The 24,129-nt window shown below is 42.1% G+C and overlaps 1 protein-coding gene across 1 annotated transcript in view; it reads right to left on the bottom strand.

The window, feature by feature from the left end:
• LOC307128389 (low-density lipoprotein receptor-related protein 8-like) overlaps positions 1-24,129 on the bottom strand; it is a 133,866-nt gene that overhangs the window by 68,177 nt on the left and 41,560 nt on the right. The window contains exon 3 of the mRNA XM_079820218.1: positions 22,229-22,351. Within this exon, the coding sequence (XP_079676344.1) occupies positions 22,229-22,351 (123 nt within the window). The remainder of the gene's footprint in view (positions 1-22,228; positions 22,352-24,129) is intronic.

The following is a 24,129-nucleotide window of genomic DNA, read 5'->3' on the forward strand; positions in this document are numbered from 1 at the left end:
CTTTAGTTAACATGATCTAAGAATGAACAATATTTCTACAGCATTTATTAAAATGTTCATTTCAACATTTACTAAAACATAATTAATATCAAAGGTTGTATTTGTTAACATTAGTTCATGCACTGTGAACTAACATGAACAAACAATGAACGACTTAAATTTTATTAACTAACATTAACAAAGATTAATAAATACTGTAACAAATGTATTGCTCGGACTAACAAATGAGACCTTATGTAAAGTGATACCAAAATATTAATAAATGCTATAATTGTGTGTAAAAAAAAAATAACACTGTGAATTATGTATTTTATTGAACAGGTTGTACTTCTTTTCTTTATCATAGTACATTCTGGGATTTACTTATCTGTGAAGAACACATGCAATGCTGCAAAAATTATCTTCATCCTTTACTCACCCTCATGTCATCCCAACTTACAATATTGGACTCCACTGACTTTCATTGTATGAAAAAAACAACATTTATTTTTAAATATCTTATATTGTGTTCAGCAGAAGAAAGAAAGTCATACATCAGGCATTATGACAACATGTTTTTTTTTGAGAGAACAATGTTTAAAGCATTATAGTGTAAAATTCTGTTGAAACAGCAGTTTAAGGGGGTTGGTCTGGTTTCACACTCAACTTGATTGCATCAAACCCTGGTGCATTTGCATTCATTCATTTATGCGGTCATTATTGTGATTTTTTCAAATTAATTTAGTGCTATTATACGCAGCAGATAGAACGACACGGGTTTACTGAATGTACGTCACATGAAGGCGGCTTTCTGCTGCTTGCGAATGAACTCCTTCGAGGAGAAATCTGTCTGCGAGCCATTCATTTGCCGTTCTGATTGCACTCCCTCTGCAAGATTACACTGCACACTCACTCTCGCTCGTATCCATCACCACTGTTATCTCTTATGTGTTTTTGGAACTAATGACGTCATTGGCTAAAACGCATGCGCAGGTTACTTTACTTGCTGAACAAGTTTGGACGCGAGTTCGAGTTGCTTTGACATTCACCCCTCGCCCCAATATTGCATTTTACTTTAAATTGCAAAACAGTGATATTTAACAGCATTAGGTAAGTCATCACAAAAATTGTATTAATTTTACTTTGAACTGGATAACAGCAGACAAAAATTGGACAATATTTTGCCTCTTGCTCCTTTCAGCTGAGACAAGATATAGTACACCTTCTTGGATTCTTAGGAGTCTTGATTTTGTCCATTGTCTTTCATATTCAAAATGATACAGGATAATTTTAGCTATAATCAATAATTAACAGACTGAGCAAAATTCTTCTTTTTCAACCCTCTACAATGCGAGTAAATCACTCGCATTTGCGAGTAAATCTTCACTCTGGGTGACTAAACCATATCTATCATTAGCCATTGGCTAATAAATGCTTAGATTTTACTCGCCAGTGTATGTCTAAGAGGCTAAGAATAAGTTGAGCATAGATTTTCACTCTTTGAACACTCAAAGGTTTTGCTCTCCGTCAATCTGTCTAGTTCAGTTCAGCTCAATGGCGCGTACCTGTATCTGACGTACCGTAAACTCTAGTGTGAAGGCGCACAACTCGCCATCGCTTTGAGAGCACTGTGCTTCTCTCTCACACACGCAAAGAGAGTCTTACATACCATGCAGAATCGATGCACTACATGTAAAGCATATTATTTTTTTAAATTTTCCTGTCAAAACCACAGAGTTCATTTGGAATTATTCAGCTTTTAAGAAGAAGATACCCGGGCGGGACTAATGCGCAAACGGCAATCTCATTGGCTGGCGCTCATCTATTATCTTCACTGTTTTGATTTCAACAAATCAGTTTGAGCAAAGCTGACAACCTGATTCACGATTAATCAATTTGACTAATATAAATAAAACAGTATATCAGTCTGGCGAGTAAACAAAAAAATTTACTAGCCAATAGCGTTCTTTTAGTTCACGCAGGTTTGCATATTTCTGCAATGCGATTTGCTTTTTTCTAAGTGACTGGATTCTGATTCCTATCTATTCCCAGTTTCGATTGCAATAAGTTAAAAAAGAAATAAATAAATAAATCTAACACATTTAGATTTGAAAATATTTTTTGTCTTTATGCAAAACATTTTGGTACAGCTGAATACCACAAACAAAAATCAAAAGCCTTACACGAGGAACTAGTTTTGTTTTAAATATCAGCAAAAACAACTTACTAAAATATATTACAAACAATAATACAGCCAATTAAACAGTCAGTAATAAAATAAGAAAAAGAAAACAAAATTAGCAGTTGCACAAATAAATACAACTGAACAAAGTGCAAGAAATCAAACATAATCAAATGTAAAATTACAGCATAGTTTTCTTTTTATAAATAAAATATAGATTAATCCTTATTAAAGTAACACAAGTTATTCAGTCAATATCAGTGACTTTACGAGGATATTTTGGAGCCAAAAGGAGCCAAGCCTGCGGGGCCCAACGCATTTGTGTGTTTTGTGTGGTGGTTAACAACACTACTGTTCACAAACAGATTATCTCGGATTCAGTGCCAATTTTTTGTGTGAACCATGCTCTGTTTCAGAGTAAACTGCCAGTGTGAAAGCCATCTATATTCTATATCTGCTTAAAAGTGGGAAAAGGGAAGAGAAGGAGAGTAAGTGAGAGAAAATGTGTGGAACAAATGACAACAAGGTCAGAAAAGCTTCCTTCAGTCCCATGTGACCTCACACTTGTGCTGTATGCAGTGAGGTGTGAGGTAAGAGAGTGCGGTGTCGGGAAAAGGTCGCGGTGGAGAGACATCTGGCTTTGTTGATGGCTATTTGATGAAGGGCTTCTTAACTTCACTCCACTCAAATCAGCAGAGTCAAATATCGCCGTTAGTCTCTAAACACATTAAATTGATCCCCACTTCATAGTCATTTCTGCTGTCAGGAGAGCTGCCATATGAAAATAGACTACAGGAATATCATGTGCCAGAACATGAATGCTGTCATCTTTAACTTAAAGCTGCAGTGCAGCATTTCTAAGCCACAAGCGACACCAAAGAGAATAAAATAACAGTTTAGTTTGGTGGCTGAATAAGTGTGTGATGGAGAGACCCTAAAGTTGTCACAGAACAATAAAATTAATAAAAAGGCTTTTTTTCTCCCAATTGCGAATTTATATCCCACAATTCTGACTTTATAACTTGCAATTGCATGTTTAGAACTCACAACTCTGAGAAAAAAGTAATAATAAATGTTTCTTGAGCAGCAAATCAGCATATTAGAATGATTTCGGAAGGATCATGTGACTCTGAAGACTGGAGTAAAGATGCTGAAAATTCAGCTTTGCATCACAGGAATAAATTACATTTTAAAATATATTAAAGCCACAATATGTTATTTTTTGCTGCTAGAGGTCACTTATTCAAATCAAAGGCGTAGCTTGATGATGCCTTGATTTTGCAGAGCTTTTATTTTGCCAAAGACAACTGCTTCCGCTTCCGGTCATGCGCTGTTTTATCATATTAGATACATTATTTGATGTGTTGAAAGTTACGTTATAATGCAACTCTGTGCGTTCGCTCTGCGGCTACAATGAGACACTTGTTGCACACTGCAGTAAGCTATATATATATATATATATATATATATATATATATATATATATATATATATATATATATAGGCATGGTAAAACATGGTACTCGTGGTAAATCAAGAAAACGAGATTTAAACAATAAGACTAACTGTGTTGAGCTATATAACAATGATTAGTTTTCAGACGATAAATGTGTCCAAACACTTGCTCACCTGTCTAATAAAACATGTAATATATATAAGAGTCTTTGGTGTTTCCATGGTTTCTACAAAATCGGAAATCAAGGGTAACGAGAGTATGATTTTAATCAAGGGTTATGTTAAGGATATTTTAATCCAAAAATCTTACATTTTGTGCCTTTAACATAGAAAACAGGTATAGTAAATTGCAATAATATTTCACAATATTAATGTTTTACAGTCTTTTTGATCCAATCAAAACGTGAAAAAATTGTACTGACCCAAAACTTTTGAATGGTAGTGTATGTACAAAAAAATGTCTTTAACACAATTAAGTTTTCCTTTAATTAAACATTTACAGAACGCTAGTAGCTTGACTGTTGTTAGCTCCATTGTTAACTACATATTGTTAATGAGGAACAAACTAGGTTCCCTTTCAGTCGGTCACGTTCGACGTACGTCGGAACTGACCGACGAATTGGGATCTGTTTCAGAGACCAATCTACTTCGAGTGTATTAAAAACGAGCCAATGGACATTGGCATGCGGTGCACGCATTCCACGCACCGCCCCGCATTGCGGGTATAAATACGGAAGTGGAAGTACCGCATATTGCTTTCAACTTCGGAGCCGAGCATTACATGTTCCTACGAAGAGTGTGTTTACACAAACTAAACGAGTCTCTACGAGAAGATCAGCTTACCTGTTCCAGTGTCGGTGTGACGGCGCTTTACAGCGGTGGTCGCGAGCAGAAGAAATCTGTCGGTTCGCTGGGCGTTTCCTCTGAGTGCTTACAGTGGGCTTGCACCTTTAAACCACTGTGAGCCGCGGCTATTCCCCTGTGTGCCTCGGCACTTGTTGGAGCGGTTCTCTCTTCTCTCTATCACTAAAAGAGCAACACGGTTTGACCCTGCGTCTTTTTCAAGATGTCATTCAAACCGTGTGTTTCTGGATGCGGTTGTTTCCTGTCCTCATTTGACGGCCACGATCTCTCTCACATATAAACATGTGAGATTGCTTTCGTGGGTGATTCATGCTCTCTCAGGAGAGCATGGTCACGTCGGCGCGTTGTTCGTCTCCCCTTTCTCGTAAGGGCTTGAGCGTTCAGCGCGCCGTGTGCCGTCGAGCGCCGGCTGACAGCGGGGGTTGCCACGGCAACCCAGCGCGTCACTCGGCGCTCTCTAGATGCGCGGTCCAGACTATGAAACCTCAAACGGGGTTGAGTCCCTTTGCTTATTCCCTGATCTAGTTTCTTTTCTGGTGCTCCAGAAAAGGATTATTTTGGTTAATAAGCCTTGGTGACCTGAGGATTACAGTGGGGCATCCCCGCCGGGTACATCTCTTCGGGCCCCCACTCCTCTATCGCATCATGAGCATGTTGAGACTTTGTTCGTGGGTGGTTCATGTTCTCTCATGGGGACATGGCCACGTCGGCGCGTTGTTCGTCCTGCCCCTTTAATAGGGGCTTGAGCGTTCAGCGTGCCGTGTGCCGTCGAGTCTGGCGGCCACGCCCACTGTCTCTCATGCCTGCTGGTAGCCCAGATGGGATTGCTGGTCCTTTTTAAAAAAAAAAAAAAAAGGGGGGGACCCAGCATTTCATTTGTGGCTCTGGCAGAGGACAGATGTCAATTGCTGCATCGGAGAGAGGGCTGTTATGCGCTGGAGATGATGACGCTGAGTTTCCCACTATAATAGTGTGTGCTCATGCTGAATCAGATTCAGTGTTGACAGCCATGCCTTCCAGGGTGGCTGCCTGGATGTGCATTGGAAGAATTTAGCAGTGTGGAGCTTTTGGTGTCAAAATATGGAACGCCAAAAGGGCCATAATCTGTATGAATTTTTTCGCTCTCTCACTACCCTCTTTCCTGCATGCACGAGGGTAGTCTTGACTCAGGGGTTATGCAGGAACTGCGTGCAGTGATGGACCTCGCTCTCCGGGTGACAGAAGTCACTGCACGCTCCCTGGGTCAGGCGATGTCCACGTTAGTGGTCCAGGAAGCTGGGGCTAGACCTGGCAGATATGCGTGAGCCTGACAGAGTTCGGTTCCTCAACGCCCCTGTCTGTCAGGCTAGCCTCTTCGGCGACGCTGTCGAGAACTCGCCCAGCAGTTCTCGGTGGCCCAGAAGTGGATGGAGGTTTAAAAAAAAAAAAAAACATCCTGCCCCGACGACTAGCTGCTGCCTCCACCCAGTCGTCGGCTGCAGCACCTCCATCTGCTTGTCGCCGAGGGTGCCCCCCCTGCGTCCGCCTCCGCCCCTGCTAAGCCAAGCAGCAGCCTCCACCCGGGCAGCAGGTGGCCGGGCGCAGGGGATGTGCCCAACCCGTCCAGGATACCGCGAGTCCGCTAGCAAGCACATGGGCGAGCGGCCCTGGAACGGGCAGCCCAGCGAGATGGCAAGCTGCTCGGGGAGAAGGTGTCCGCACCCCTCCCTCCCCCGGAGGAGGACCGGGGGGAGAATATTTTTTCGGTTCGGTCCTGCCGCTGGCTCTCCGGAGTCCAGCGGTACCCACATTCTCAGAGCAGTTTCCTCCCTCCCTGGGCTCTGAGAGGGTCAGGTTGGCAGTGTGCGACGCCCCCGGGCCTTGCCACTCCTTTCCTCCCCTCTCCCCCTTCGCCAGGGGGCAGCAGTGTGGGCACCGAGGACGCCCCCGGGCCTTCTCACCCACACTCTGCCCCACCTGGAGTACTCAGACAACACTCCGGGCCGCCTCCGGGCCTCCCGAGTCGGGTCTGAGTGCTCCACCTCGCTGCCTCACCCCGGGTACGTCTGTGGTGCCGATGATCCCGCTTGTTCGGTCTCTGGGGGCCTGGCTAAAAGGCCTCCCCGGACCGTCATGCTGGCTCATCTGTACCATCAGACTCGGCTATGCGATTCGTCGCACGCCGGCCTCCCAAGTACAGGGGCATCCTCTTCACCTCAGTGTGGAGCTCGGATGCCCATGTCTTGCGGTCAGAGATCGATGTCCTGCTGGCGAAGGGCGCGATCGAGCCGGTTCCTCCAGCCGATATGAGGTCGGGGTTCTACAGCCCCTACTTCATTGTACCCAAGAAAGGTGGTGGGTTAAGACCAATCTTGGACCTGCGCATTTTGAATCGGGCCCTGCACAAGCTCCCGTTCAAGATGTTAATGCAGAAACGCAATTTTCAGTGCATCCGTCCCCAAGATTGGTTCGCAGCGATCGACCTGAAGCCCTTCGGGCTGTCCCTGTCGCCTCGCGTCTCCACGAAAGGCGTAGAGGCAGCCATTGTTCCGCTCAGAGAACGCGGCGTTCGCTTACTCAACTATCTTGACGACTGGCTTATTCTCGCCCAGTCTCGGGAGCAGTTGTGCGAACACAGGGACATGGTGCTCAGTCACCTCAGCCTGTTGGGACTTCGGGTCAACCGAGAGAAGAGCAAACTCTGTCCCACGCAGAGGATCTCTTGTCTCGGTATGGAGCTGGATTCGGTCAGCCGGACGGCGCGCCTCACTCCGGAGCGCGTCCGGTCAGTGTTGAACTGCTTGAATACGTTCAATGGCAGGACAGCGGCCCCACTGAAACTTTTTCAGAGGCTCCTGGGGCATATGGCATCCGCAGCCGCGGTAACGCCGCTCGGATGGCTTCATATGAGGCCGCTTCAACGCTGGTTACACGACCGAGTCCTGAGATGGGCGTGGCACAGCGGTCAGTACCGGGTCCCAGTGACTCCTTACTGTCGCCAAACCTTCAACCCGTGGTCTGACCCCTCGTTTCTCCGGGCCGGTGTGTCCTTAGAACAGGTGTCGAGGCATGCTGTGGTCTTCACGGATGCCTCTTCCACGGGTTGGGGGGCCACGTACAACGGGCACGTAGGTTCGGGACTGTGGACGGGACCCCAACTACGTTGGCATATCAATTGCCTAGAGCTTCTGGCGGTACGTCTTGCCCTGGCCCGGTTCAAGAAACCGCTCCAGGGCAAACACGTACTGGTCCGTTCGGACAGCACTGCGGCCGTTGCGTACATCAACCGTCAGGGTGGTCTACGCTCCCGTTGCATGCTCCGGCTCGCCCGCCATCTCCTCCTGTGGAGTCAGAAGTTTGTGAGGTCACTTCGTGCTATTCACTTTCCAGGTGCGCTGAACCAGACAGCCGACGAGCTCTCTGGCCAGTCGACACCTCCGGACGAATGGCGACTCCACCCCCGGAGCGTCCAGCTGATATGGGACCACTTTGGGGTTGCGCAGGTAGTCCTGTTTGCTTCCCCGGAGTCGACCCATTGCCAGTGGTACTACTCCCTGACCGGAGGTACCTTAGGCATAGATGCACTGGCGCACAGCTGGCCCCGGGACCTACGCAAATATGCGTTTCCCCCAGTGAGCCTTCTTGCACAGACCCTGTGCAAGGTCAGGGAGGACGAGGAGCAGGTCTTGTTAGTTGCGCCCTATTGGCCCAACCGGACCTGGTTCCCCGAACTCACACTCCTCGCGACAGCCCCTCCCTGGCCGATTCCCCTGAGGAAGGACCTTCTTTCTCAGGGACGGGGCACTCTATGGCACCCGCGTCCAGACCTCTGGAAACTCCATGTCTGGTCCCTGGACGGGACGCGGAGGTTCTAGATGGCCTACCGCAAGCTGTGGTAGACATCATCGCTTCAGCTAGAGCCCCCTCTACGAGGCGCCTCTATGCTCTGAAGTGGAACCTGTTCGTCGTTGGTGCTCTTCCCGCCAGGAAGACCCCCGGAAGTGTTCGATTACGTCGTGCTTTCCTTCCTGCAGGATGGGTTGGAGCGGCGGCTGTCTCCCTCCACCCTCAAAGTGTACGTCGCTGCAATAGCGGCGTATCACGATGCAGTAGACGGTAAATCCGTAGGTAGGCACGACTTAATCGTCAGGTTCCTCAGAGGTGCGAGGAGACTAAAATCCTCCTCGTTCTACCTCGTTACCCTCTTGGGACTTAGCCCTGGTGCTTAGAGCACTCCAGGGTCCTCCATTTGAGCCTTTGCAGTCAGTCGAGCTAAAAATCCTGTCCGTGAAGACAGTCCTCCTGACCGCATTGGCCTCAATCAAGAGGGTAGGGGACCTGCATGCGCTTTCGGTCGACGAATCGTGCCTAGAATTCGGGCCGGCCAACTCTCACGTTGTCCTGAGACCCCGGCCTGGATATGTGCCCAAGGTTCCTACCACTCCCTTCCGGGACCAGGTAGTGAACCTGCAAGCGCTGCCTTCGGAGGAGGCAGACCCAGCCCTAGCTTTATGTCCCGTCCGCGCTCTTCGCGCTTACGTTGACCGGACACAAAGCTTCAGATCCTCACAGCAGCTCTTCGTCTGTTACGGAGGTCAGCAGAAGGGAAAGGCTGTCTCCAAGCAGAGGTTGGCCCACTGGATAGTGGATGCCATTGTCTTGGCTTACCAGTCCCAAGACGTACCTTGCCCGTTCGGGGTGCGGGCTCACTCAACAAGGAGTGTTGCTTCATCCTGGGCGCTGGCTCAAGGTGCCTCGCTGACAGACATTTGTAGAGCTGCGGGCTGGGCGACACCTAACACGTTCGCTAGATTTTATAGCCTCCGTGTAGAGCCGGTATCTTCCCGCATCCTCGCCTCCCAGGGCCAGTAGCGCTAAGTACCCGTTCTAGTGTCGGCTTGCAACGCCACTCCCGCCTCCGGGCCGGATACGTGCGTCTATTCTTGCTCCAGTTGTGTTCCCCGGGAACGGCTAACCCTGTGAGTTCCTCCGTCACCCCTGCGGTGCCAGACGTTGCGGCCGTCTGGCGCCAGGCCTGCACCCGTATGCTTGTGGAACGTGTGTGTAGGCTGGGTTCCATATGTTGCGGTCCCCTCACGGCTACCCCATATGTGTATTCTCCACGGTATCTGCTACCCTGCTCGGTTAGCCCCGTGTCTTTCCCTCGACAGAGCCCGCTCTGTCATCTCTGGGATGTGTTCTTCCCCCCCCTGGGATCAGGTTGGGTCCACCCCAGAGATTTTCCATAGTTGCACTACCCTAGGTTAGGTTAGTCCTGATGCGTATTTCCACCTCTCCTTCCATTGAAGGATGTGGCTCCGCAGCGTACCATCTCCCGAGACGGGCACGCTTTCCCAGCGTTATCCAATAGTCACGCTGAGTGGGTCTTGCAGGAACAGCAGTGACTGTCCTTCCCTGCCGGGAGCCCTGACTCCCACTCCAACTTAGGAGTGGTCCAGCGAGCTCAGGCAGGGCGCTGGAAGGGCCAGCATCCCTGGCGTTTTGGTAGGGATCCCAATTCGTCGGTCAGTTCCGACGTACGTCGAACGTGACCGACTGAAAGGGAACGTCTCGGTTACGTATGTAACCCTCGTTCCCTGAAGGAGGGAACGGAGACGTACGTCCCGTCGCCAGGTGCTGTGCTTCAGCTGAAGGCCCGAGCCACTCTTCTCGGCTCCTCAGTTGAAAACAATATGCGGTACTTCCACTTCCGTATTTATACCCGCAATGCGGGGCGGTGCGTGGAATGCGTGCACCGCATGCCAATGTCCATTGGCTCGTTTTTAATACACTCGAAGTAGATTGGTCTCTGAAACAGATCCCAATTCGTCGGTCAGTTCCGACGTACGTCTCCGTTCCCTCCTTCAGGGAACGAGGGTTACATACGTAACCGAGACGTTATTTCTAGATGTGGGCCAAATTAAAGAGACAGAGAGCAAAAAATAAATTATTTAAGCACTGCTTTAGTTCAGCTAGCATTATAGTTCACTTCCTAGACGGATCGGTGAACTAGTAATAATCCTTTGATAATAACTGGGTAATGTTACAGCCGGTCAGGCTTCGATGTACTGAAGAAAAAGATTTCATGTACTAGTCCAGCAGTGATTTACTAAACATATTGGACAGCATATGGCAGTCAATTACATAAAGTGGGGCAGCAAAGCCCTGGTTGTGCTGTATTTTGACGGTAGAGATCACAAACATTCTCAGCCTTCAGCCACTAATGCTTTCCTTATGAATGCTTAGCCTTTCCTTTTAAAAGCTGTTAAACCGGCTTTTATAATTCCTGTGTTTCACTGCAATAGGAAAATGTTAGATGTGCTGAACATGGAAGCATCATTCATTTTTAAACAAGACATCCAGAATAGCGTTCACTAATGTGAGAGTGCAAGGTTACTCCAGCATGAAAACCGTGTGTGTGTGTGTGTGTGTGTGTGTGTGTGTGTGTGTGTGTGTGTGTGTGTGTGTGTGTGTGTGTGTGTGTGTGTGTGTGTGTGTGTGTGTGTGTGTGTGTGTGTGTGTGTGTGTGTGTGTGTGTGTGTGTGTGTGTGTGTGTGTGTGTGTGTGTGTGTGTGTGTGTACTCATGCTGTAACTTTTATGTATGTAAAGCTTGGCTTATGGCCATCATAATGGAAGATAAGCATCAGCGACCATACTTTAAAAAATGCAGAAATTAAGCAATGAACTTAATTTAGATATTAAGGAATTAATTACAAGATTCTGACTATTAAAACATCAGGGCTGTCAATTTAACACTAATTTAGTGCGTAAAAATAACGTGGTAAATTAATGTAATTAATCATGTCCCCTGGCCCGTGTGTAAATTTCATAATAAGATAACGTCTTGCCATCGGCACAATTCATACAAGTACAGAATCAGTGGAAACATTCACCCAGGACACATTCTTGCTTTCAAAAATATTATGTGTACACGACTGGTCAAAAGTTTGGAATAATTACAAATGTATGCATGTACAGTATGTATTTATTTATTGTGCTCAACAAGGGTACATTTATTTGATCTAAATTATTAAAGGTTTAGTTCACCCAAAAAGGAAAATTAGCCCATGATTTACTCACCCTCAAGACATCCTAGGTGTATATGACATTCTTCTTTCAGACAAATAAAATTAGTCACAGGAATTACATTTTCAAATATATTGAAATGTATATAAAAATAGAAAACAGTTCTTTTAAATTGGAATAATATTTCACAATATTACAGTTTTGATTGTATTTTTGATTAAATAAATGCAGCCTTGGTGAGCATAAAAGATTTATTTCAAAAACATTTAAAATTATTGCAAACTTTGGACTTTTCGGTAGTTTATTAATATTATTTATGACTGACAGCCAAAATATAAAATAAAATTTTATAGCAATTTTCCAAATTCAGGCCAGTGTTATATATTTTGTTCAGTTGAGTACTTACAATATCCCAAATGTTTCCAAATATTTGTAAATCGCGAGAAAACGTGTGAGGGTGTCGCCTCTCAATTGCGTCATATCTGCGTTACCCTCGGTTTCCGGTTTTATTCTGATTTCTGCCCGAGTCCTATCCCGATTCTTTCCCACCGGCTGTGAGGTCAAGACCACATGTCCTAGGATTCTGCGCTCAAACTTGGCATCATCAAACGACGCCTTTGTTTTAAATAGGCAACCTCTAGCAGACGGAAAAGTTACATAGTGCAGCTTTAACATAATAAGTTTTGCGTTTACTTTGGACAAACAGATTGCAGAAAGCCTGGTTTGGACAAGGTGAAACTCTGAGGATGTTGAACAGCTCTGGGCACAATCTCTGGGTTGCCATCTCATAATGATTTTTTGACAAGACCTGAATGCCGAAGAAAGTAGTTTGAGGCAAAACACTAAACAAAGCCTCTGAGATATTGCTGGACAAAGTACATGCTTCATTGTTTATGGCAGCAAGACAATTCAAAGATGAATGAGGTTTTGTTATGCTACACAGGTTCAGTGCAATCATTGTGCTTTTGGGGAAAATATGTCTAAAAGATCCAATTATTCAGTTGTTATGAGTGTTGTTGTAGGTCATCTTTCTTTGCAAGAAATATCTCATGTCAAGAAGTTCCAGATGCCAGCTGTACATCAAACAATCCCAATCGTAACCCTCTCTTTTATACCATTTCACTGACCAATCACTGCCACAGTTATTTCCTAACACAAATGTCGAAACAGCATATATGACATTTAAATCATACAACAGAGTAACTGGTGCATTTTTATACTCAGTGTCTTTGTCTCGTACTAGTACATATCATTCAGTGTATGGCATACACCACACATGCTCCATCCATCCATCCATCCATCCATCTATCTATCTATGGAAAAAAATAAGAGACCACTGCAAAATATTTTTTTGCAAAATAATTTTCTGCAAATAAATCCTTTAAATGACAATATTTTAAATTGAAATTTGGAAGAAATTTTGTCAAAAAGGTTTATTTTACAGATATACATTTACATATATACATCATATACATTTAACATTAAAGCAGCACTAGGTAGTTTTGCTCTCGGGGTCCCCCTACAGTTGGTAAACAGTATTGTCCTCTACTACTGTAGTTACTCTGTCAGGGAGTTCACATGCAGGTGTTCTGCTTGCATCGCGTGTGAAATGTCTTCATCCCAGGTACAGTGGCATATGTTTCAGCATGTCATATGAATATAATTTCATGGGTTTTATTTTTTTCAAACGCCAAATGATCGCGATGCTCACGTTTACAAGCCAGCGTCATTATAGTAGCCTAGTCTATTGGTTCCCGTTTTACAGAATCTATATGATACTTCAGTTCAATGTTTGAGTGGTAGATAATAACCATATATTGTCAATATTATAATATCAAGCTACCATAGATGAATCTGCAAATTTGAAAAATCGATTTGCATTATAGCTTGAGGCAAGACAAATAAACAAATATCACAGACATGTTAGGTATCCTAAAATATGATTTTGTACGTCTTATGTATTTACTTGCAAGAATGTAGCCCCTCCTCCTTCAGCTCACGCCAACGAGCAAACGCTGGCCCAATGTTGATCCTCGTCCTGCCTTTAATCCGATCACTTTCTCGTTTCCTCTTTTTGCTTTCCACCGACAAAACCTTTGCTTTCTTATTTTTCTGTGCTGCTTTGGCCATGACTATAACATTCGGCAAACAAACGATAGTTGGGCTCGGGCTCGCACGTCCGAATTTAAGGAAGTGGGGGTGGCGGTGGAAGTGACATATATGCCGTAAAGCAGTCGAATTTTGTAGTTCTTTTTGTTCTCGGGTTACTACCCGAAACCCGAAGTTTAAATGTACGATTAAAAACGATACAGACCCCGTCAGGCTATGGCAGACGTGTCATTCAACCTATTGTAAGTCGATGTATCATCACAAGAGTCTTGAAAATATATTATAAAGGTTGAAAAGTTACCTAGTGCTGCTTTAACAATAGGTAGAAAATATTTAATGCAAAGTAATTATTTACAGCTTTTTCTTTAAAGGTGGGGAAGTGATATTTCAAAAATGCTTTAGAAAAGTGTCTTGGGCCGAGTACCAAAACAAACGTGTAGCCAATCAGCAGTAAGTGGCGTGTCTACTAATGATGGGGAGAAGAGAGCACTCAGTGCACGTCATTATTCAAAAGACACGACAAAGGACGGACATTAGCCGAGCGACGACAGAAAGAGAGAGATGGCAGATAAAAAACAAATTTGGAAAATGTCTATGGAACAAAAGAAGGCTTACGATCAGGCAAGAAGTATCAGCTTTCCAGCGCTGGAGAGAACTCAAGGCGCGCTAAGGCCTGCAATCGGACGCCGAGGTTGCTTTATTTCTTCTAAATAGGCGAGTAACATTGATTTTGTTTTGTTTCACAGACCTAATATATGCTGGCTTTTGCTTGAATATGCTCATGTGTCATGTTCGCTTGTTTGTCCATTTGCAATCGTTTGGTCGTTCACTTCAACAATGATAAAGACCCATTAATTTCCACACCCGAGTGTCTAAACCTCCTTCAATGTCTGTTTCAAGCGTCAGCTCCCAAATTGTGTCCGAAAAGTAATACAATATACTCCTAATATATGTTTGTTTCCTTAGGTTCCTCTTTTCGTGATTGATATAACCCTCTAATCTTGTCATAATTGTAATGTTCGTGCTCATGCTATCGAGTTGTTCATGAGAACTGTTTGTGTTTTTGGGATGGAATGGAATGGATGACTTTTTCATTGAACATTCACACTGGATTACCATGGTAACACACATTGCTTTCACTTAATGATGACATCATATTCTCGGCCTGCTGGAACAGCAGATTCCGCCATAGTTGTTGTCTGTGTTGTGTACGTATGTGTGGGGTGAAGCTATCAAAATAGGGGTGAGACACTTTTGGTTCTCAACATCGGTTATCAAAAAGCACTTACCCCACATTTAAATAAAAAAAGGCAATTTAATTTTGTAAAAAAATAGTTATTTATGATATTTCACTAAATATTTTTCTCTTTATATATTAAAATGTATATATACTTCTATATTTTGGTAAGAATATAAAAGTATATAAAAACTATCATTAAAAAGTTGGACTAGAAACCTGTAAATGAAGTATCATAATGACAAATTACTTATATGTTCCGTATTTGTAAGTCTAGGTTATAACTAAAATGTAGTAACATCAAATAAACATCCTACATAATAAGTCTAATGCATAACAACTATTTATGCAAATGAACAGACTTCCAAATAAACAGCATCCCTAATAAGTTCTTATCTTGCCTATCAGTAATGGTTTTTACACAGAGCATTACTATCAGTCTTACTTTGTGAATCCATTAAAAGGGCAGTTGCTGAAATGTGCCTTCATTATTTACTCCATTAAATGCAGTAGAAGACTCTTTTGTTTGGCATTTCTGTTGAAGATGCTTCTTAAAGATTATGAAATCCTATTAGCATACAAACTCATGAAATAAACAGTTGCCTATATTGATGAAAGAAATAAACACAATAATATGCTAATGTAATGACTTATTATTTAAATCCACATTACTGGCATACACAAATTTAACATGAACATGGTTGTCTGATTCTGCTGAAGTTAATGCAGACATGGAGCGGAAAGAGCAGAAATACCGCAGGGAGCTCTAATATTTGAGCTGCAGTCAATCTCAGATGACGTTTCATGTTCCACAGCTGTACTCCTCACCTATAGATGCCGTGTGCTGTAGTCATGGAAACAGAGCCATGGTTTTATTGTGCAACTCACAAAATACACACACTGGCCACCTCAAATCAAATGTAATCAGTGTCTATTTTTTCACTTGTCAAAACAGCGATAAGAGGCCTGTAGACTAAACACATTATTTTTGATTTACTGAGTACCCATGTGCTCAGCTGAACACATTAAAACAAATGAAGCTGGAAAAAGTAATATGGCCAAAAGCATAATTCAAAGAATGAAGTTCAATCACTGACACATGGCCTTGAGTGATGTAATGCTTTAAAGGTCCCATGGCATGGCATTTTTCTATTATTTTATAGTGTTTTCTGAGGTGTACTTATATTATTAGTATGATTTTTACATCATAAAATGTCATAATTTAGAAATAAAAGGCATTTTTTCTATACTGCTGTTTGCCCTGTGGCTGACTGCCCTGCTTCAAGAGGCGTGTCTGCTGTGAGACTTCAGTAAAAACGCCCACTGTTGTGATTGGCTGACATCTTTGCATTTTAAATGAGCGGAGGGGGCGTGGTTTAACGAGGCACGAGCAGGCACGAGTCTGCCAGAGAGACGGATGGACCTGAGTTCACTTCTCATCAGTTCTCTCAGCATGTCTCAGTTCAGGGTGAACTGTTGTAGTTACTAGCATATACTTCAGGTTATTAGTTTATTTCTAGTCGGAGGGGCTGTCACTCATGTCAGAAAGTTAGTAACTTTAGTAAATTATGGATCAGCGCTGACTCGAGACGCGAACCGTTTAGAACGATTCAGTCCGATTTGGTGAACTGGTTCGGTTCACTAAAAAGAACCGATTCAAAAGAATGATTCGTTCGCGAACCGGACATCACGGAGACGAAGCGATTGCTAACAAAGGTATTTATAGTAACTACTGAGTTATGAGAGCGCTGTCAGTCAGCGCGAGTTTATTGTGTTTGTATCTGAGAGTTCTGAATAAACACGAGTCCCAGTCACACCGAGTCCTCTTCATCATTATTCTACCAACTTTGTAACACATGCAATGTACCATTACAGCGAGATGAACGAGTTAGTAAGTGTTGAGTATAGCATTATTTCTAGATATGTTCCAATCATATGAATAGCGTCATTGACGCGCATTGAGTAACGTTACACAGCGCAAACAAAGACACAACAGCTGTAATCGAATGTAATCCAGTTTATTGTGGGGAAAGCTGGCTAGCCTAGCTGGATACCCTCACGCTTACCCCCCTTCTGCTTAATCTCACGCCGCGTTTGGTGCCTCCGCTGTGGGCCAGATGCAGTACTGGGGGTCGGGGATGTTGGAGGCCGAGCTTCGGCGTGCGTGAAGTTTATCTCTAAAGATGTGACTGCTGATGTTAAACAGAAAAGACTGTATGCACATTTTAGAACAGATAGACGCGACAAGGACGTACAAAAACACTGACTCACAAGATAGAAAACACGAAAACACCGTTCTGTCGGGAGAGAGAGAAGCCGCTGCGTGTCCACAAATAATAAATAATAAGCTACACATAAGAAATCAATGATCACAGATCAGAAGGAACTGAAGAAAGACTTATTTTTTCATTTGTACATCCAAACACTGAGAAACTGCCAGTGTTCACTCGTTCACAAGTAACGTTAATGATCTCGAGTGTTTGCATGGGTGTGGCAGATTCTCTGGGCGGAGGAAAGGGAGGAAACTGCTCCTGCTTGGACGTCAAACCAGGAGACTTCAGGATTGGCTCGTCTGGCCTGTCATTTTCTCAAAGGCAGAGAGAGACAGCCAGAACTCGGGTTTACACCGATCAACATTTCTATCCACTTGGGGACAATATTCAGGCTAGGGGAACTCATATTAATGTTGAAATACCTCATAAAATGAAAATTTCATGCCATGGGACCTTTAATAAAAAGGCACCAATATACAAATTATAAAAAGACATCAAGACACCATATCCAATAAATAGTTACATTTATTATTAGCATTAATATTATTATTATTTATAATAATACTCTAACAACAACAATTAATATTAATAATAAATGCAACTTTTTATTGGACATGGTGTCTTATTGTCTTCTGTCATATTGATGTTGGTACCGTCCATGTTAACCATAGAAATAGTTCAGAATTGTGCATATTTTATTTTTTCATAACATTTCGTTGTTGTGATCCTAAATCATTTGTCTTCTTCTATTGTTAAACACTTAAGCTCTGAGACCATTTTTGGTTCCGGAAGGCGGAAATTACATAAAAAAGGTCCTATTCCTCCATTCAGATTAATTTGAATAAATCTTGCATACATAATCCGGACAAAAATCTTTTTTCCAGTATTTTCTGGAATCTAGTGGAAACTGCCCAAACTATCTGCAGGGTGCTAGAGCACACAGGGCCTGAGTTACACACTGTCAAAAATGTATTTATAACCAAAGAAAATCAAAAAGCCTCTCTTTTTGGGAGGATTATTACAGCTCAGACAACATATGCCTACATGTTTATCACTTTTAGCAGTGTTTTATGTAACTTCAAAGGGTTTCCTGTAAAATGACACCAACATTTTGTATTTAAACCACTGTATGTTGGTATGGGAAGCTTTTCAATTTGGGTAGGCCAAATCCAGATGGAAATGGTCCCAGAGTAATTTAGTGTAAATAAGTTACTTTGTGTAAAACAAATGCCAAAGTGATGCATGTCTCCAGAAAGTAGAGACTCTAAGCTTTCAAATGGTACCACATATGAGGTACAGGGTCCGCAGAGTTTAAGAGGTTAAATTAGATTTTGAGTCACAGATGTTCAGTGTAAAGACTGTAGTTTGTCTGCCTGGTTCATTAATTCATTAAACTGTTTACAGCTGGCAAGCCATGCAGCAACTCGGCACATCAATATGGAATTTGGCTGATGCGTGGTAACAGGTATGCATTTACAATGGCTTTGAGCTGATATATTCAGAGTTGGAACTACATTACCGGTAACTATTTTCTCAAAAAGCTTCTCAAAGCACTTCACAAAAATACTAGGAAAATACTAAATATATCAACAGTAGTACACTAGTGTATTTAAACAACAAGAATTCAACAATGTTGCCACAAATAGCAGTAAGCTAAAAAAATTTAAAAGATGTTTTAAAAATTCCAAGAGACTGGAATGCTCTCGAATTTCAACTGGAAGTTGGTTCCACAAGCGGTCACCCATGGGACAAATCTGTGTATGATGGGCAACCAACAGACCATGCTGAGAAGAACGAAGACTTCGGTTAGGAATACAAGATGTTAAAACCTGAGATAAATACCAGTCCATGAAGAGCTTTGTATGTGAGCATAAGAATGTTAAAATCAACTCAAAATAGGAGTAATATGATCTCTAGCTCAAAAATCTTGAACATACTGTAGCTTATTTAGCGTATGCTTAGAAACCCCGGTAGTAAGCGCATTACAATAATCAATGCAAGAAAAAAAAACTAATATATTAATGAACTTTTTTGCAACTGAAAGTGATCGCATGGGATGCAATTTGCAATATCTAATAAAAGGCTTTACAACATTTTGTACATGAGGGTCAAATGTCAATGAAGAATCAAAGATCACTCCTCGATTCCTTAACTTCTTCTGAAACTCAAGTACAGAGTGTTTGGCCAGCCTTATGGAGCTGGGTAGGGTTGCACCAGTTGGTCATAAGTTCTTTCTTAAATTGGAACGTAAAGTCCACACTAGAGGCTTAGTAACTACTAGATAGTTTGTAACTTACTCTACTTTTTTCGGTTGCACCATTTGTTCTCAAGGCAGAACTCTCCGTAGTGTAATGTGTAGTAGCATAATATGACGTTTACCCTGAATGATCCAATAGCAGCCTTCAAATAGGTGAGCAGAAGTTGAGTTGAAATGCCATGAATTTCAGTTTATCCTTCGTTGTAACTACTTTTGCCTCACATAACTAACGGTAAAAATAAGTTTACTCCTGAAAATTATAGTCCATCCATGATTTTATCTCAGAAATACATTTAGTGAGCAATGAGACAGCCTCACTTTGACCATGTCATCGTAAAAGTTGTCCAAGCAGGAATAAATAAAGGCTAAAAAGTAAGGGTCCTAAATTTGAGCCCTGAGGGATGCCAGTAGAAAATGGTCCAATACCATGTTTATAATTCTGTATTACATATTTACATACTTAAAAGGAAGAATGGACAAACATACCAAATGACGAAACAATCCGCAGGACATAAACTAAAAGTCGTTCTCTTTTCTCTGTTTTATCAGAAGTTTTGTGTTAGGGCAGAATTTAGTTGTGGACTCATTTATCTTTAATGGGAACTCTAGCATAAACAGCACATTCTGTAGATGTCTCTCATGTCTTCCCACTGAACATCATCCCTGAACACATTTTCTGAACTGGTTGGGGATGGCGACTGAATCATTTATGAGAAAAGTGCACACGCGATGGCAGAAGGTGAAAATATAATTAAATACTAGATGAGCTGCCCTGGTGAGCTTAGAAATAACTTCTGCTGAATAAAATAACACTCCTATAATTTGATCCACAGGCACAAAACACATTGAAAAGGAGCAATGCTTCTAAATTCTCTGATTTTCAGCCATGACTACGTCGCAAAGCCATGAGTACATAGAGTTTAAGGGAAGCTATTCACTTAAGTGAAGTGAAGCTATTCACATTTAATTTTCCCACAGAGAGGAAAGAACATTTACTGGATAAATGAATCGAATCAAACATCAGACAAACGCAATCATGTTGCTGCAAAACAAACATGCTGGGTGGCCAATCAGTGACTGTGTTTAAACGGAGAGAGTAACTTGACTTCAGGTGCAGTTTATAGCAGTGCTTAATATTAGAAGCCTAAAGGAATGTTCTGGGTTCAATGCAAGTTCTATAATTTACAAAGAAAAAAAAAAAGACTCGTCCCACATTTCACAGTAATGCATTATGGATGAGTCATAATGAATAAGGCATTCTAGAGGGTTAAACAACTGAAATGTGGAGCTTGTATTAATATTACAGCATGTATATTAACTCTTCTGCACAAAAAAAACATGTAACTGAAGCTGTTGAAATGTATCTATGGGATCCTATTAAAGCTGGAACTATTATTATGTGGATACATTTGCCCCGTTGACTTCCATTAGAGCGACTCTGTAAACACAATGTGCTTGTTTTTTGACTTTTTGAGGGTTTAAAATGATTTTCTTTTGCAGAATATCACAGATGCTATTGATAGTATACTTAAATTGAAATTGTAACAGTCATTTAAATCATAAATTCTCAACCAGCGGCCCCTGCAAACTTCCCCAATGGGTATTATTTAAATTGAGTTAAATCATGACAACCCACGGAGTAGTTTTGGTATGTTCATGATAGGGGTTGAACGGCTTCAGATTTTTTAAAGTCGACATTTACGTGATGAAAGTCGAGTCGACTAGTCACTGATGACATCATTAACGTACAAATAAGCCTGAACCTCGAGCTGAGACTGGAACACGGGTTGCCTTGTGCACAATACGGCACATGGCACAGTGCTGCCCACAAGGCTATTGATCCTACATGACAGCCTATTATTATCAGTTCTTTTGTCTTTTGGTCGTTATATTGTGTTGACAATACATTTCTGCTCAACTGAAAGTTTCTGTGCACGCGCAATATGAGCGTGATGTGTGAGATACTTTAGTATAGTAATAGTTTAGAACGGCGATTAACTTACGTGTACAATAAGCTGTTTAAAATGTATTCACCCTAACAATTTTGAGCATACAGATGACATAATCTCGGAGTATGTATTTATTTGTCATTTTAACTGTTGGAAACGGAGCATAAAAGTGGACCTCAAAGATTTCTTATCCTGTTGCGCCCTTTATAGTCCATGATCAGCGACTAGTCAATGTCAAGCTTCTTCTGTCATTGAACAGCATTAAAGTAACTAGCCAGTGCAACCCCTAGTTCATGAACATTGTAATGTTAATGTATTTGGTCTTGGCAGACTAGATTTGATATGCATAATGCTGCTTCAGAACAAGTATGGATTTGCTATTGCAATCAGATACACAAACATGATTCAGTGAGCATGTAAGATCTGCTGCTGCTGCATGAATAGATATACATAAATCCCATAGCAGGTCTAGGCAGGTGGAGCTGGAGGCTTTCAGAGGAACTCTTATAGCGTGCTGCAGGACTAGCTTACAGCAAACACTGAACAAGACTATTTAAATTGTTGAGCAAGCAATCTCATTGGCTGCAGAATCAGCAGATGCCAATCAGCTTGTACCATGCGGTAATGATGTGATTGCTTGCAGATTGCATGTAAAGGACCTATCAGCCTGCGCCCTCTACAGTTTCATGACTGAACTAGAAAACTGAAAAATGCTAAAAAAGAGTTTTGAGTGTATTTATTTATTACAACAGGACTACCAGAGGTATATAGCCTACATATAATAAGACCTTTGAATATTGTCTCAGACAAAAGGGGGCCTTGGAGTCCAAAAGGTTAAGAACCACTGCTTTAAGCAAACAATTAAACCAAGAAATGACACAAAACCAGTAAGAGTTTTATGATGTGATGTGACTTACTGCAGGTGGCATCAGCCTCATCTGATCCATCTGGACACTCAGGTTCTCCGTCACAACGCCAACGCCCAGGAACACACTGACCGTTCGCACATGCAAACTCTGAGGGTGCGCATGTGTTCTTCACTGCGCATGGAGAAAGAAAGAAAGAAAGAAAGAAAGAGTTAAACGTTTGTACAGACTCTAAACAACAAACAAGAGTCCATATCCCCCTTATTTCACAACATGGAAGTAAGCAATTTTTTTGTGAATGTGCTTCATTCATTAGCCGCTATAGGTAAATAACTAGAAGAATAAAAGTGCAGTAAATGGTAAAACTATTTGCGCTACAAACCAGTGGGTTAATAATTACGATAATAAACAGTATGATAAGAAATATCAGTTTATCAAGCAGCATAAGCTGTTTTGTACAGCTAAACATAACTGGAAGTGAATGACACCGAAAGCCAGGCATTCAATTGACAAAAATGGACTGCATTTATATAGTGCTTTCAACAGACCTATGGCCATCCAAAGCGCTTTACATATTGCCTCACATTCACCCATTCATACACCGATGGCAGAAGGCAGCACCATTTAATTCAAAACTTCTGAAGAGATTTGATTGCTTTATATGATGAACAGATTTAATTTAGGCTTTTGTTCCCATATAAACATTGATCAGCGAACACTCAATTATGGTAAACGGAAGCTCAACTGTAAGCGATTGTGTCTCTTCAGAAGACTTGGATTAAACCGCTCAATTCATATGGATTTCCTTTACAATGTCTTTATGAGCATTTTGAACGGTCAAAATTTTTGTGTGAATAGACTTTCAATGGAGGGACAGAATTCTCTTCATTTGTGTTTTGAATATGAATAAAAGTCTGATGGGTTTGGAATGAGAGTAAGAAAACAATGACAGACTTTTTTTGGGTGAACTATTCCTTTAACTAAAATGTTGCTATACATAATATTAATGCTAGAAAGCCAATGCACTTGCCAATTGTTTTTGTTTTTTTAAGTAGTATATTTTGCTGGAAGATCAAGTTGTGATATTTTAGATAAAAATGGAGTGGAAAAAAGGAAAGGTATGCATAGAAAATTCATTGCTTTTGTAATACTGCTGCACTCACTGATCAGAGCAGATGGAGCTGTATGCAACAGAGCATGGACAACAGTCTGGAGCTGCAGATATATGCAGAGACACTGCTCTCCACCTGCCGAGTTACTTGCAAACACTCACAGACCTTCAGTGGGCGGCATTCACAATACCCTAATACAACTCCACAAGACCTGTCAAAAAACCTGAAGGATCCACTGCGGCAATGCTGAATCATTTTCTTTTCCCACAGCTCTGAAAGGCCTCCTATTGTCCTTGGACTCTGGTAAAGGCAATGCGTGGTGTGGGCCAGTAACCAACCAACAGTCTAATCAAACGGAATGCACCCGCAGCCCTCCCCGAATCGTCAAGCTGTGCATCTGACTCATCCGAGAATGTGTTCCTAACAGGAACATTACATCAGTAGCTCTCTCATCTCCTTTACAACAGTAAATATGCATTTTTTGAGCAGATTGTAATCATGATAGACCCCTCGCTAAGCCCCACTTGCTGCTGACCAATCCTACTTTAGCAACTATTGCAGTTTGCTCTTTTGAATACAAGTTTGATCTGTTAGTTTGGACAGTTTAAAATGACATTTAACAAAAATAAATTGTTAGTCGGCAGTTTTTACCCATGTTACTTTGTAATTTAATATTTTTAATAAAAAAAACATCAGACAAAAATATGGCAAAAATTCCTTCCAGACCACATAAAAATTATAATTTTGGCTTAATTAAATTAGCACATTTTACTGAAAAATCACACTGAAGTCTCTATTGTAACGCTAATTAGGAATATGTAATATGATTAAAAAGTTTTT

This window comes from Gobio gobio, assembly GCF_949357685.1.
Source record: "Gobio gobio genome assembly, chromosome: 6".
NCBI lineage: Eukaryota > Metazoa > Chordata > Actinopteri > Cypriniformes > Gobionidae > Gobio > Gobio gobio.